General features: G+C 38.2%; 1 protein-coding gene across 7 annotated transcripts in view; it reads right to left on the reverse strand.

Annotated features, from left to right (window-relative positions):
• scaper (S-phase cyclin A-associated protein in the ER) overlaps nucleotides 1–13,722 on the reverse strand; it is a 160,703-nt gene that overhangs the window by 41,372 nt on the left and 105,609 nt on the right. For all 7 annotated transcript variants that reach the window (XM_061916973.1, XM_061916971.1, XM_061916976.1 and 4 more), the window contains one exon: nucleotides 6,972–7,087. In XM_061916973.1, the coding sequence (XP_061772957.1) occupies nucleotides 6,972–7,087 (116 nt within the window). The remainder of the gene's footprint in view (nucleotides 1–6,971; nucleotides 7,088–13,722) is intronic.

Genomic DNA, 13,722 nt, shown 5'->3' on the forward strand with positions numbered 1-13,722 from the left:
ACTTGTCTCCTGTTACGCAAACATGTTGGGTGTGGCGGTCAGTCCATGGAGGCAACATTCCTTTAGCTACACCTCCATGAGGACGTTCTTTGCATGACCCCTCAATGGCCACACCAAACTTTACCCATTGAGTCCGGACAATTATAGCCCTTCTGCTATATAATTACCATCCTGACAAAAACAGATTTTATTGGGATAAGCGATATAAGCTGCACACTAAGTTAACCTTACAAAACAAGGGATTACCGTTTTACCTGTGACTCCTTTTTTTTTTAAATCCTCAGAGAATGCGGACAAGAGGTGGAGCTTACCTGATCAACTCTAACCGTGATCTGGTGCTGCCTGGGTGGTCACCAAGCATTTTGTATGATAGGGCGCAGGCTTAGAGAGGTGGAGCTGACCTCGGCTTTAAAATGTCTCTAGGCTAGTCCTTGTATTGGGTAAAATGGGTAAGACTAGTTCAGCTATTTTCGACTGAGCGACAAAACAACTTACCTTGTGATTTTTTTCTATGCGTATTTTGTTTTTCTACACAAAAAGGTACCATAATGCGGTTAATAACACAACAAGCATGTCAAAGGGTCTTTTTTTTATCAGTGCCCTGATTTATCTACCCTGGGATCTATGGTCTTTGGTCTCACATTTCTCACCGTCTGTACACTTCCTATGTGAGCAGTCAAGCTTGGCAAGAGTAAACCGGCAGAAATCTGACCAACTTCCAGATCAGGTTGTGTTTCCGCCTCTTAAACAGGGCAAATTTGTGTTCAGGGGAAGAAAACGAATCCTAAGCCAAACTAAAAAAGTAAGAGGAAATCCAGTTCTGGTGTCCTCAAACAATCCCTTCATTCACCTCTTTTTAAATGACATTTCATTTGATTCTGCTGCTGATCACTGGGATACCCCTGAGTGCTTCTAGGACATCGGTTTTGCCTGTCGCTCCACGCTAAACCAGGTCGGAACTGTAGGGGCCGTAACATCCTCAGAATGAATGTGGAAACATCCTGAAATGTAATCACTGGCAGCAAGTTGCATTTGCCAGGATAGACCACATCATGTTGAAGTATAATTTGGGTTAACATGCACGTCAAAGGACTAAACCCTTCTCTGGAGATCATCTGATCATGTTAGCATGATAACTTCACATGTCCTTTCAAGTCAGTTGCATGAGAAATACAAACATCCGATTTACGTTATTCATGTAACAATATTACTTATTGTAGGTGTAGGACAGCAATGCATTTTATTGATGTAAATCCGTGGTTCTCAAATGGGAGTACACAAATGGGATATTTTTTCCAAAATATTCTAAAAATAGCAACAATTCAAAAATCCTTTATAAATATATTTATTGAATACTTAAATATGAATGTATGTTCAATAACTGTGAAAAGAAATGCAACAATGCAATATTTAGTGTTGACTGATAGATTTTTTGTGGACATGTTCCATAAATATTAATGTTAAAGATTTATTTTTTGTGAAAAAATGTTTACAATTAAGTTGATGAATCCAGATGGATCTCTATTACAATCCCCAAAAAGGGCACTTTAAGCTGATGATTACTTCTATGTGTAGAAATCTTTATTTATGTTTGAATCACTTGTTTATTTTTAAACAAGTTTTTAGTTATTTTTATATCTTTTTTTCCAAATAGTTCAAGAAAGACCACTACAAATGAGCAATTATTACAATGTAATAAATCAGAAACTGATGACATAGTGCTGTATTTTACTTCTTTATCTCTTTTTTTCAACCAAAAATGCTTTGCTCTGATTAGGGAGTACTTAAATCAAAAAAAATGTTCACAGGGGGTACATCACTGAAAAAAGGTTGAGAACCACTGATGTAGACTACAGTATGTTTCACACTGCCTTAAAAAGATTGCTCCTTTGCTCCATTTCGTAACTATCGTATTTTCCGCACCATTGGGCACACCGGATTATAAGGTGCACTGCCGATGAGCGGGTCTAGTCAGGTCTATTTTCATACAAAAGGCACATCGGATTATAAGGCGCATTAAAGGAGTCACGTTATGATAGTTTTTTTCTAAATGTAAAATACTTCCTTGTGGTCTACATAACACGTAATGCTGGTTCTTTGCTCAAAATGTTGCATGAATGATGTTTTACACATCACTTTCTGACAGTCTCTTCAGGATGTTTTGCGGGCAGTCTTATTTACGTGCCTCCACTTTGACAGCGTCTTCTCCCCGTCATCTTTGTTGTAGCGGTGTAGCGTGCAAGTACGGGAGTGGAAGAAGTGTCAAAAGATGGCGCTAACTGTTTTAATGACATTCACACTTTACTTCAATCAATAACGGAGCAGCATCTCCTCATCTGTGGCTTAATATTGCAACAACAACGCTCGAAATGTGTCCCGTGAAAAACCGTCCGACCGGGACCCTATAATAACTAAAGCTCCTTGGGTGAATAATGTAAACTCTGTATTTTTTAGTGCTTCCATAGCGATATAAGAAAGAACTTTACGCTACTTTATATTAGAAATGGCAACAGCTGAGGATGAATGTCACATATCAAGAAGATGGAGAAAAACAAGAAGCTTATCGACTATGGTGTCTACAAAGGTGGAAGTGCGCAAATTTTCAGGACTTATGCATATCCCAAATAAACATCAGCAGGTATCAGAAGGTAATAAAAGTTGCTTTGCATAATAATGCGAAACAAAAGATTTACCTTATAAACACACCAAAATAATACTTGTATTGTGAAGCACACTAAAATCCTCAAGAGGTGTGGCTTCATAGCTTACCAAAGTCGGAGTGAATAACATTTTGATAGATTTTTGAGCGCTGTGTGTAATGTTCTATATTTTCTTTGTTTTTTTATAATGTTCAATATTTCCAATGGAACATATAAAATGTTTGTGTTGTTAACTTCAGTCATATTGCAGTTTACACGTATCTCCTATGTGTGACTGCCATCTAGTGGTCACACTTATTTCAACATGTACCAAATAAAATAGCTTCAAAAGTTGGTAAGCACAACCAAAATGATTCCGTACATTAGGTGCACCGGGTTGTATGGCGAACTGTCGAGTTTTGAGAAAATGAAAAGGATTTTAAGTGCGCCTTATAGTCCGCAAAATAAGGTCTATAGCAAAACCAAAATATTGGAAGAGTTGTTAGTATAATGCAGTAAAGTTCTAAAGCATATCAGTGATCTAGCAGGACATTAGTGGAGGCTGGCAGACAAATTAGCTGATGAATGTAACAGCAACGAGATGGAATCAACCTCCCGAGGGAGAGATATGCACGCAGCATCTCTGCAGCTGCCCTCTTCTTTTTGAAAGAGGTGATCAATATGGCAGTGTCACTTGTAAACAGATAGCGTAGCACACATTGGTGGCAGTCTATTAGATGACAGATAGTGGCAATGTGAGCACTTTTACACTGGCTGCTGCAAACCTTAACTGCCATAAAACCATGGCTCAGCTCAACCTCGACCTGATCTCAACCTACATTGATCCTCAGCAGCTCTTACAAGCATCAAACTGCTTTACATGTCCTTATAAACTATACATTTATATGTGGTTATAGTCTATATTTATATGTGGTCATAGTCTATTTATATTTATATATGGTTTATATAAATATTTATATGTGGTTATAGTGTATATATTTTTTTATATGTGTTTTATATATATTTATATGTGGTTGTATACATTTATATGTGCTTATCGTCTATATATATTTATGTGGTTTTAGTCTCTCTCTCTCTCTATATATATATATATATATATATATATATATATATATATATATTTATTTGTGGTTATAGTCTATATTTATATGTGATCAGTCTATTTATATTTATATATGGTTTGTATAAATATTTATATGTGGTTATAGTGTATAAATATATATTTATATGTGGTAATAGTGTATATATAAATGGTTATACACTATAACCATTTATATGGTATACAACCATATAAATGGTTAGTGTATATATATATATACGCACTATAACCATTTATATATGGTTATAGTGTGTGTGTGTGTATATATATATATATATATATATATAAATATATATATACACACTATAACCATTTATATATGGTTATAGTGTATATATATTTATATGTGTTTTGTATACAGTATATTTATATGTGTTTATAGTGTATATATATTTATATGTAGTTATAGTCTATATATGTTTGTTTTATATATATTCATATATGGTTATAGTGTATATATATTCATATGCGTTTTATATATATTTATGTGTGGTTATAGTGTATATGTATTTATATGCAGTTTATATATATTGATATGTGGTTTATATATTTATATGTGGTTATAGTGTATAAATATTTATACGTGGTTTACATGTATTTATATGTGGTTATAGTTTTTATATGTATTTATACAGTTATAGTTTATATATATATTTATATGTGGTTATATATATTTGTAGTGTATATATATTTATATGGGGTTATAGCGTATATATATGTATATGTGGTTTATATATATTTATATGTGGTAATAGAATATGTATATTTATATGTGGTTATAGTGTATAAATATGTTCTCACTGTTTTGCACACTCTTGGAGTCAACATGTACATAGTGTCATGTACAAATTTGACATACCCCCCAACCCTCATTTTTAGTATATATTGGTTTTCAAATCACCTGACATGTATACTGTGAATATGTACATAATTTATCATAATATTAACATATTATTTTAAATACATGTTTTAGGTTATATATCTTTTATTATTGAATGTATGAAAGGTGATGAATATTTAATGGAGCACAATGGAAATAAGCTTTTTGGCTTTTTGTGTCATCCATACATGAATTAAATTCTTTAACATGTCAATAAACTTCTCAATCAATCAATCAAAATCAGAACCTTTGTTACTAAAAGCTTATCGATGATTTTGAACTTGTTTGATAAAAAGAATGACTGTGAATAGGTCTTGCACAATCAAATGAGAAACAAAGAAATTCAGCTGTAAAAAAAAAAGGACAATCTTTCTGGTTAGGTTAATAACATTTTAATTAAGGCAGAATCTGCTGCAAAAAATTACCACCGGATTTTGATGATTGATGAAAGAGAAGAAAAAAAATCAATAGACACGTGATGCCCTTTAAAAGCCTTATAAGTATAAGAATTAGTCCATTAGCAGGGATTCAGAGACCAGTAAATGCTAATGAATGGAAGCACAAGGCCATTCTGCTCCATTACAGAGTTTTACCAGCCAGTAGAGCCCTCGCTCTGATGTTATCTATTGGCAAACGCCAGACACACAACTCAAAAGTGCTCTGCACTCTAAATGAGAAATGGGACTCGTGTGTTGCCAGATTAAAGAATGAACATAAATTGATTGGCCAAACTGAATTGCTTTTCGATTTCAAGAGGCGCATTGTTACTCATTGATAAATATTGGCAGTTTTTACTGAAAAGAAGACACCATGCTCCAGTCATTTGTAGCAATGAACTCACTCAAATTAGGAAACAGCAAAAAGAATATCAGGAACAAACTATTATATAGTGTTGCAAGATGCAGGCACTCATTGGTTAGACATAATCCTAAATGTGTGTTTTCCCATTAAAAAGCCATCACTTGGATTTAGGGAAATTAAACTACAATAACAAGGGTGATGTCACAATAAGTATTTTACATTTATGATAGCACAACCAGTGCTACTATGAATTGATTAACCCCAACTTAAACATATTGAAAAACTTATTCGGGTGTTACCGTTTAGTGGTCAATTGTATGGAATATGTACTTTACTGTGCAATCAACTAATACAAGATTCAATCAATCAATGCTTTGGAGGACAATTACCGTATTTCCTTGTATTGCCGCTGGGTATATAGTATGCGCCTGCCTAGAATTACTGCCGGGTCAAACTCGTTTCGCAAAATAATATTTTCATTAGCGCATATCTAGAATTTCCGCCGGGCCAAACTCGTCACGTCACGAGTGACACTTCACCTGTCTTCATCCTTTTTAAAACTGGAGGAGGCTGATTTCAATCATTTGAAATCGCATAAAGGGAAGAAGATTAAGAGCTATTCAGTAGGATTTAAGGTCCAAGCTATTGAATAAGCTAAAAGAACAGTAAGCAGCTATGTTTTATTAATATACCGTAGCTGCGTGTGTCAAATATGAGTCATTAAATGACTCCCGCCTCCTGGTGGTAGAGGGCGCTAGTGATCCTTCTTGAGACTACACGGCTGCAGAAGAAGTGACAACAGGCAGCAAGAGTGAGCAGTAATCGTTTATTTATTCCTCTACCTTGCACTTTTAACATGGAGGATTACTTATCTAAAATATAACAGTTTTCTAAACTGGACTTTAAATCGAAGCAAGAGGTAATAGAGGAAGATCTCCATCGAGACAGCGAGACTTTTAAAACTAAAGAAAGACAAGGAAGACTTCTATGAACAAATTATCGATGCTTTTGATCAGAAGGAGCTGCACATGGACTTCATTTATAAGTAAAGGTAAGACCATAATAACGTTTTTTTAATCAAATGTGCTTTTCATGATGGTATCCTTACATCACACTCAAATTTATAAGCGCATGCCTAAATTTACCGCATGCCTTTGGTAAGCGCCTGAGTGAGAAAAGGTTTTAAAATAATTAGCGCCCTGGCGGCAATTCAAGGAAATACGGTAGAAGGTAATTTAATTTCCATTGCACATGTGATAAGCTAGTTTGACAAAATGTTCCCCTGTGATTAAAGCCAACTATTAGTTGAAAGCGGAAAATGAGTGAGTCTGTTTGAATGGACATCAATTTCTCTACCATTTAAAAATCTAATTGAAAAGTATCAAACTATTCCAAATGAGGCTGCACCTCGGACAGCTTCTGAAAATTGCTGACCAAAGTTAAATCACAAAGTTGAAACAGACGACCCCAAAACCGTAATTACTTTGAATGACAAGTAAATGAAGCAGGTATAATTCAGAGGTGTACTAACTTGAGTGGAATACGGGGGATGGCGGTCTGTGATGAGGCAGCGCTGACAACCTGCAGGATTTGCTCCAGAGCCGATAGTCCACCGCTTATTTGGAAAGCTACTTGGTCTGCATTGTTCTGTTGAGGCAGAGACAGAGAGGTCATCAGAGACATACATTCAGTAGACAATAAGCCACAGATTGGAAATGAAAGGATTGCAATGGCTCTCACTAGGGATTAGGGTTGTCCCGATACCAAGAGTTTGGTACCGGTACCAACATGTTTTTTGATACTTTTCTAAATAAAGGGCACCACAAAAAAATGCATTAGTGGCTTTATTTGAACAAAAAATCTTAGGGTACATGAAACATATGTTTATTATTGTAATTTAGTCCTTAAATGAAATAGTGAACATACTAGACAACTTGTCTTTTAGTAGTAAGTAAACAAACAAAGACTCTTAATTAGTCTGCTGATGTATGCAGTAACATATTGTGTCATTTATACACCTATTATTTTCTACACATTAAGAAGGACAAACTGTACAAATTTATTATTAATCTACTTGTTCATTTACTGTTAATATTTGTTTGAACATTGTTTATCTACATTTCTGTTAAAACGTAATAATTACTTATTCATCTGATGTTTGATACTTTACATTAGTTTCGGATGATACCACACATCCGATACCAAGTAGTTACAGGATCATACATTGATCATATTCAAAGTTGTCATGTGTCCAGGGACATATTTGCTGAGTTTATGAACATAATATGAATTTTAAACAGGAAAAAAGATGTGATGATAAAATGTATCAATGTAATCATAGTAGTATCGACTAGATGCGCTCTTGTACTTGGTATCATTATAGTGGAGTTCAGGTGTAGATCCACCCATGGCAATTGTTTACATTGTGACGGCGGTGAGCTATTGTATCCTCCTACGGTGTGTAGTGAAGCATGTTTAGCTATTCCTCGTCCTGCAGTGATAATGCTACTTGTAAGAAACTATTTTTTGCCATGGAGGCAAGGATTAGTACTAGCTAGCCATGTCTTGAAGCACCTCTTCCTGAGAGTGTTTCAGTGTTTATTGTCAGTTTTTATGACAAAACTCGTCCATTTTCCCTTTTCTGTCTACACACTGTCTGCTTGTCAGTACTCTGTGCATGTGCGCTGCCGAACATGCTTCTCTGCTTGTAAAACCAGCAGTTTCACGACGTGAGGACGAAGTGCTGTCATGCCCGTTAAAAAAAGGGGGGCGGGGACCAGTACTCTTTAGAGGTGGTACAGTAAGGAATATGATTCATTATCATCCATTATCATATCTTATGTTATTTTCATTTATTATGCGCTCCCCCCCAAACGAACTGTTATATTAGCCCGAGGCGCAGCCAGAGTAGAGAAACAAAAAAACAGAAACGGAGACTGAGGCAAACAAAGGAATCTAAAATAAACATTTAAGACACACAATGAAGACATAAATCAAAAGTCATCTGCGGTAAAGAGGTGAGTTTCAAGCTGTGCTCTAAAAGAGTCCAGAGCAGTGGCGGACTTGATATTCAGAGGGAGATTATATGTTCTACTTGTTCTGAAAATGTCATGCGCCCATCAAATCTGCTGTTGAAACTTGGACTATACAAGCAACATATAAATTGGTTGTAAATTAGGCGCAGGACATGGATAAGCATTCTTGCTTTTTTCATATTTTCCAATTACAAATAGTGATTTAGTGTTGCTATATATATGTGTCTGCCGGAAGAAATACATTCATTCATTAGTATTGCGGTACTATACTAGTACCGGTATACTGTACAACCCTAATAGGAAGAGAAACCCTCTTTCTTCTAAGGGGGCGTGGGATTGAAATCCCAAGAAGTGATCCTAAAGTATTCTTGCGATCCAGACTACAACAGTCAAGTTTGGCTTAAAGGCAAAAAATGGCGTCTATGGCTACACGCTTTGATTAGCCCCGGGGTGGTCTTAACCAACGCCTTGGTCAAAGAGAGTGAGTGACAAACAATGACTAATAGTGCAGAAGACCATCCATCCATTTTCTTCCGCTTATCTGAGGTTGGGTCGCGGGGGCAGCAGCCTAAGCAGGGAAGCCCAGACTTTCCTCTCCCCAGCCACTTTGTCCAGCTCCTCCCGGGGGATCCCGAGGCGTTCCCAGGCCAGCCGGGAGACATAGTCTTCCCAATGTGTCCTGGGTCTTCCCCGTGGCCTCCTACCGGTCGGACGCGCCCGAAACACCTCCCATGGGAGGTGTTCAGGTGGCATCCTGACCAGATGCCCGAACCACCTCATCTGGCTCTTCTCAATGTGGAGGAGCAGCGGCTTTACTCTTGAGTTCCTCCCGGATGACAGAGCTTCTCACCCTATCTCTAAGGCAGAGACCCGCCACCCAGTGGAGGAAACACATTTTGGTTGCTTGTACCCGTGATCTTGTCCTTTCGGTCATAACCCAAAGCTCATGACCGTAGGTGAGGATGGGAACGTAGATCGACTGGTAAATTGAGAGCTTTGCCTTCCGGCTCAACTCCTTCTTCACTACAACCGATCGATACAGTGTCCGCATTACTGAAGACGCCGCTGTCGATCATACAATCCACTCTTCCCTCACTCGTGAACAAGACTCCGAGATACTTGAACTCCTCCACTTGGGGCGGGGTCTCCTCCCCAACTCGGAGGTGGCACTCCACCCTTTTGCGGGCGAGAACCATGGACTCAGACTTGGAGGTGCTGATTCTCATCCCAGTCGCTTCACACTCAGCTGCTAACTGATCCAGTGAGAGTTGAAGATCCTGGCCAGATGAAGCCATCAGGACCACATCATCTGCAAAAAGCAGAGACCTAATCCCGCAGCCACCAAACCAGATCTCCTCAACGCCTTGACTGCACCTAGAAATTCTGTCCATAAAAGTTCTGAACAGAATGGGTGACAAAGGACAGCCTTGGCGGAGTCCAACCCTCACTGGAAACGTGTCCGACTTACTGCCGGCAATGCGGACCAAGGTCTGACACTGATCATACAGACAGCGGACAGTCCGATACCCAACTTGTGCAGAAGACATGGAATTTTAACAAAATGCTACATATTTGGATTACCGTATTTCCTTGAATTGCCGCCGGGGCGCTAATTAATTTAAAACCTCTTCTCACTCCGGCGTTTACCAAAGACATGCAGTAAAGGAAAGCATGCGCAAATTATTTTAAAACCTCTTCTCACTCCGGCGTTTACCAAAGGCATGCGGTAAAGGCAAGCATGCGCTAATTATTTTAAAACCTCTTCTCACTCCGGCGCTTTCCAAAAGCATGCGGTAAATTTAGGCTTGCGCTTATAAATTTGAGTGTGATGTAAGGATACCATCATGAAAAGCACATTTAATTAAAAAAACGTTATGGTCTTACCTTTACTTATAAATGAAGTCCATGCTCAGCTCCTTCTGATCAAAAGCATCGATAACTTGTTTATAGAAGTCTTCCTTATCTTTCTTCAGTTTTAAAAGTCTCTCTGTCTCGATGGGGATCTTCCTTTATTACCTCCTGCTTTGATTGAAAGTCCAGTTTAGACAACTGTTTTATTTTAGATATGTAATCCTCCATGTTAAAAGTGCAAGCGCGAGGAAAAAATAAACGATCGCTGCTCACTCTTGCTGCTTGTTGTCACTTCTTCTGCAGCTGAGTAGTCGCAAGAAGGATCACTAGCGCCCTCTACCACCAGGAGGCGGGAGTCATTTAATGACTCATATTTGACACACGCAGCTACGGTATATTAATAAAACATAGCTGCTTACTGTCCTTTTTAGCATATTCAATAGCTTGGACCTTAAATCTTAATCTTCTTCCCTTTATGCGATTTCAAATGATTGAAATCAGCCTCCTCCATTTTGAAAATGATGACAGGTGAGGTGTCACTCGTGACGTGACGAGTTTGACCCGGCGGAAATTCTAGGCATATGCTAATTATTTGGCGAAAAGAGTTTGACCTGACGTAAATTCTAGACATGCCCTAATAAAAATAATATTTTGCGAAACAAGTTTGACCCGGTGTTAATCCTGAGCCGGCGGTAATGCTAAGCATGCGCTAATTATTTTGCAAAACAAGTTTGACCCGGCAGTAATTCTAGGCAGGTGCATGCTATATACCCGGCGGCAATTCAAGGAAATACGGTAGGTTAGGACATTAAAACTGGTTTCCACCACTTTCTTACTGTATATGTATTTAGGTGAGATATCCTCAGTCTACACATAACACTTATATTGGAACCAGGCTGTGTTGAAGCTGCAGGACCTCTACTTTTCCAGTGAAGGTCACCCCTCCACCTAATGAGGTTGGAGACTCCTTAGTGCTATGACAGCACTAATATCCAGCCACTTCACTACGCTTTTGTTCCGCAGATGGGAAGTTGCCAACAAGCCTGAACACATTGAGGGTGAAGCGCTTTGCCAAATTACAGATAAGCTCTTCATCTTTCACTCACGGAGGCGACTGGCTCCTTGATTCCGGCCTTGCACACCAAGCAGACACAGACACAAAAACCTCGACAAACACACTGTAGACTTCCACATAATGAGAAATGTTTGAAAGACAGTGTTTTGTCAAGTGGCTCATTAGGACATGCCAGCATTTTCCATCCCTAATCAATTGGGATTCAGGCGCTGAGCTTGGCTTAACCCTTCTCCTAACCCTCCCGTCAACACACCCCGTCTTACCCTTCCCTGGCAAAAGAGAAACCTCTTTCATTGCATCTTATCAAACAGTCTTTAATGAGCTAAATGGGACCTGCCCAGTCATGGCCATTTGCAGGAGAAACCACACAAAACCAGTGCGGGTTTGTTACTTTTCTGCTCTGACGACAGATTTATGGAACTGAAAAGGATTAGGTTCAAACGACCCGTCATACTGTCTCACAATAGCCGCACTTTCCACATAAAACTTGAATGAAATGTGCCAACACACCTTGCTAGCATAACAGCCTCACAAGGAAAGGGTGACTGTGGAAAACAGTTCTCATTGAGAACGTATTAATACACACACACACACACACACACACACACACACAAAAAAGGCCTAAACATCCGTCCAGCTGGTCATTTTCTACCGCATGTTCCTCTCTGGGTTGTGGTGGAGGATGGGTTGGCTGGAGCCTATCCCAGATGCACGCGGGCAGGTTACACCCCGGACAAGTTGCCACCTCATCGCAGCAGTGTAGAATTAGAAAAGGATGTTGCTGAATAGACAAAATGTATATATTTTTTTATTCATCATCTCAGTCCAAACGCGCACGTACACACGACGGAGGAAAAGGGAGGGACTTCGCAGCGCACGCACTAGGAGTGTCTTGATACAAATATTTTGGTACCGGTACCAAAATGTATTTCGATACTTTTCTAAATAAAGGGGACCACAAAAAAGGCATTATTGACTTGATTTTAATAGAAAAATATTACAATTTAGTCCTTAAATAAAATAGTGAACATACTATACAACTTGTCTTAGTAGTAAGGAAACAAACAAAGACTCCCAATTAGTCTGCTGACGTATGCAGTAACATATTGTGTCATTGATACACCTATTATTTTGTACACATTATAAAGGACAAACTGTAAAAAATTGATTATTAATCTACTTGTTCATTTTCTGTTAATATATGTTTATTTTCTGTATTAACATGTTCTATCTACACTTCGGTTAAAATGTAATAATCACTTATCCTTCTCTTCTTTGATACTTTACATCAGTTTTGGTTGATACCACACATTTAGGTATCGATCCGATACCAAATAGTTACAGGATCATACATTGGTCATATTCAAAGTCCTCATGTGTCCGGGGACGTATTTCCAAAGTTTATCAACATAATATCCATCCATCCATTTTCTACCGTTTGTCCCTTTGGGGATTTTAATAAAAAAAGAAAAACGTAATTTGTGACGATAAAAAATATTGATGTAATCATAGTAGTGTCGACTAGATACGCTATTGTACTTGGTATCATTAGAGTGGATGTCAGGTGTAGATCCACCCATGGCATTTGTTTACATTGTGACGCCGGTGAGTTATTTTATCCTTCTAGGGTGTGTAGTGAAGCATGTTTAGCTATTCCTCGTCCTCCAGTGATAATAGAACTTGTAAGAAACTTACTTTATTTGCCGCCATGGAGGCGAGGATTAGTGATTTAGAAGTAGCTAAAACACTGCCGATTGGAGATGAATATTAGCTGCTAGCTGGCTAGCCACGTTTTAAAACACCTCTTCCTAAGGGCGTTTTGTTAGTTTTTAAGCCAAAATGTCTCTGTTTTATTCTGTCCGTGATTGTGCGCTGCCGAACATGCTCCTCTGCTCATAAAACCAGCAATGTCAACTCGTGACTCATGCCTGTAAAAAAAAGAAATATGGCGAACCGGTACTTTTCAAAGAGTACAGTACCGTTTTTGATCCATTAGTACGGTGATACTATACTAGTACCGGTATAGTACCTAGCGCACTAATCTTGTAGCCGTGCAAGTAAGTATCTGTCAGTTTGAACATACTTTTCTGACATGCTAAGTAACAATTTCAAATCCTTCAACTTCTAAAATGAAGGTTCCTTTTGATTTATTCACATTCTCCCCCCCAAAATGAATACCAGTGAAAAATGAGAAGCTAATGAATCATTCTTTGGCAGCACGGCCGGCAAAGGCCAATCATTACGACCCCAGTTAGGAGGATGGCTTCTGAATAATACAAAAAGGAGAATCTTATTCAATTATCGTGCAGGGTCAACTATTG

The sequence above is a fragment of the Nerophis ophidion genome, linkage group LG12 (genome assembly GCF_033978795.1).
Source record: "Nerophis ophidion isolate RoL-2023_Sa linkage group LG12, RoL_Noph_v1.0, whole genome shotgun sequence".
Lineage (NCBI taxonomy): Eukaryota > Metazoa > Chordata > Actinopteri > Syngnathiformes > Syngnathidae > Nerophis > Nerophis ophidion.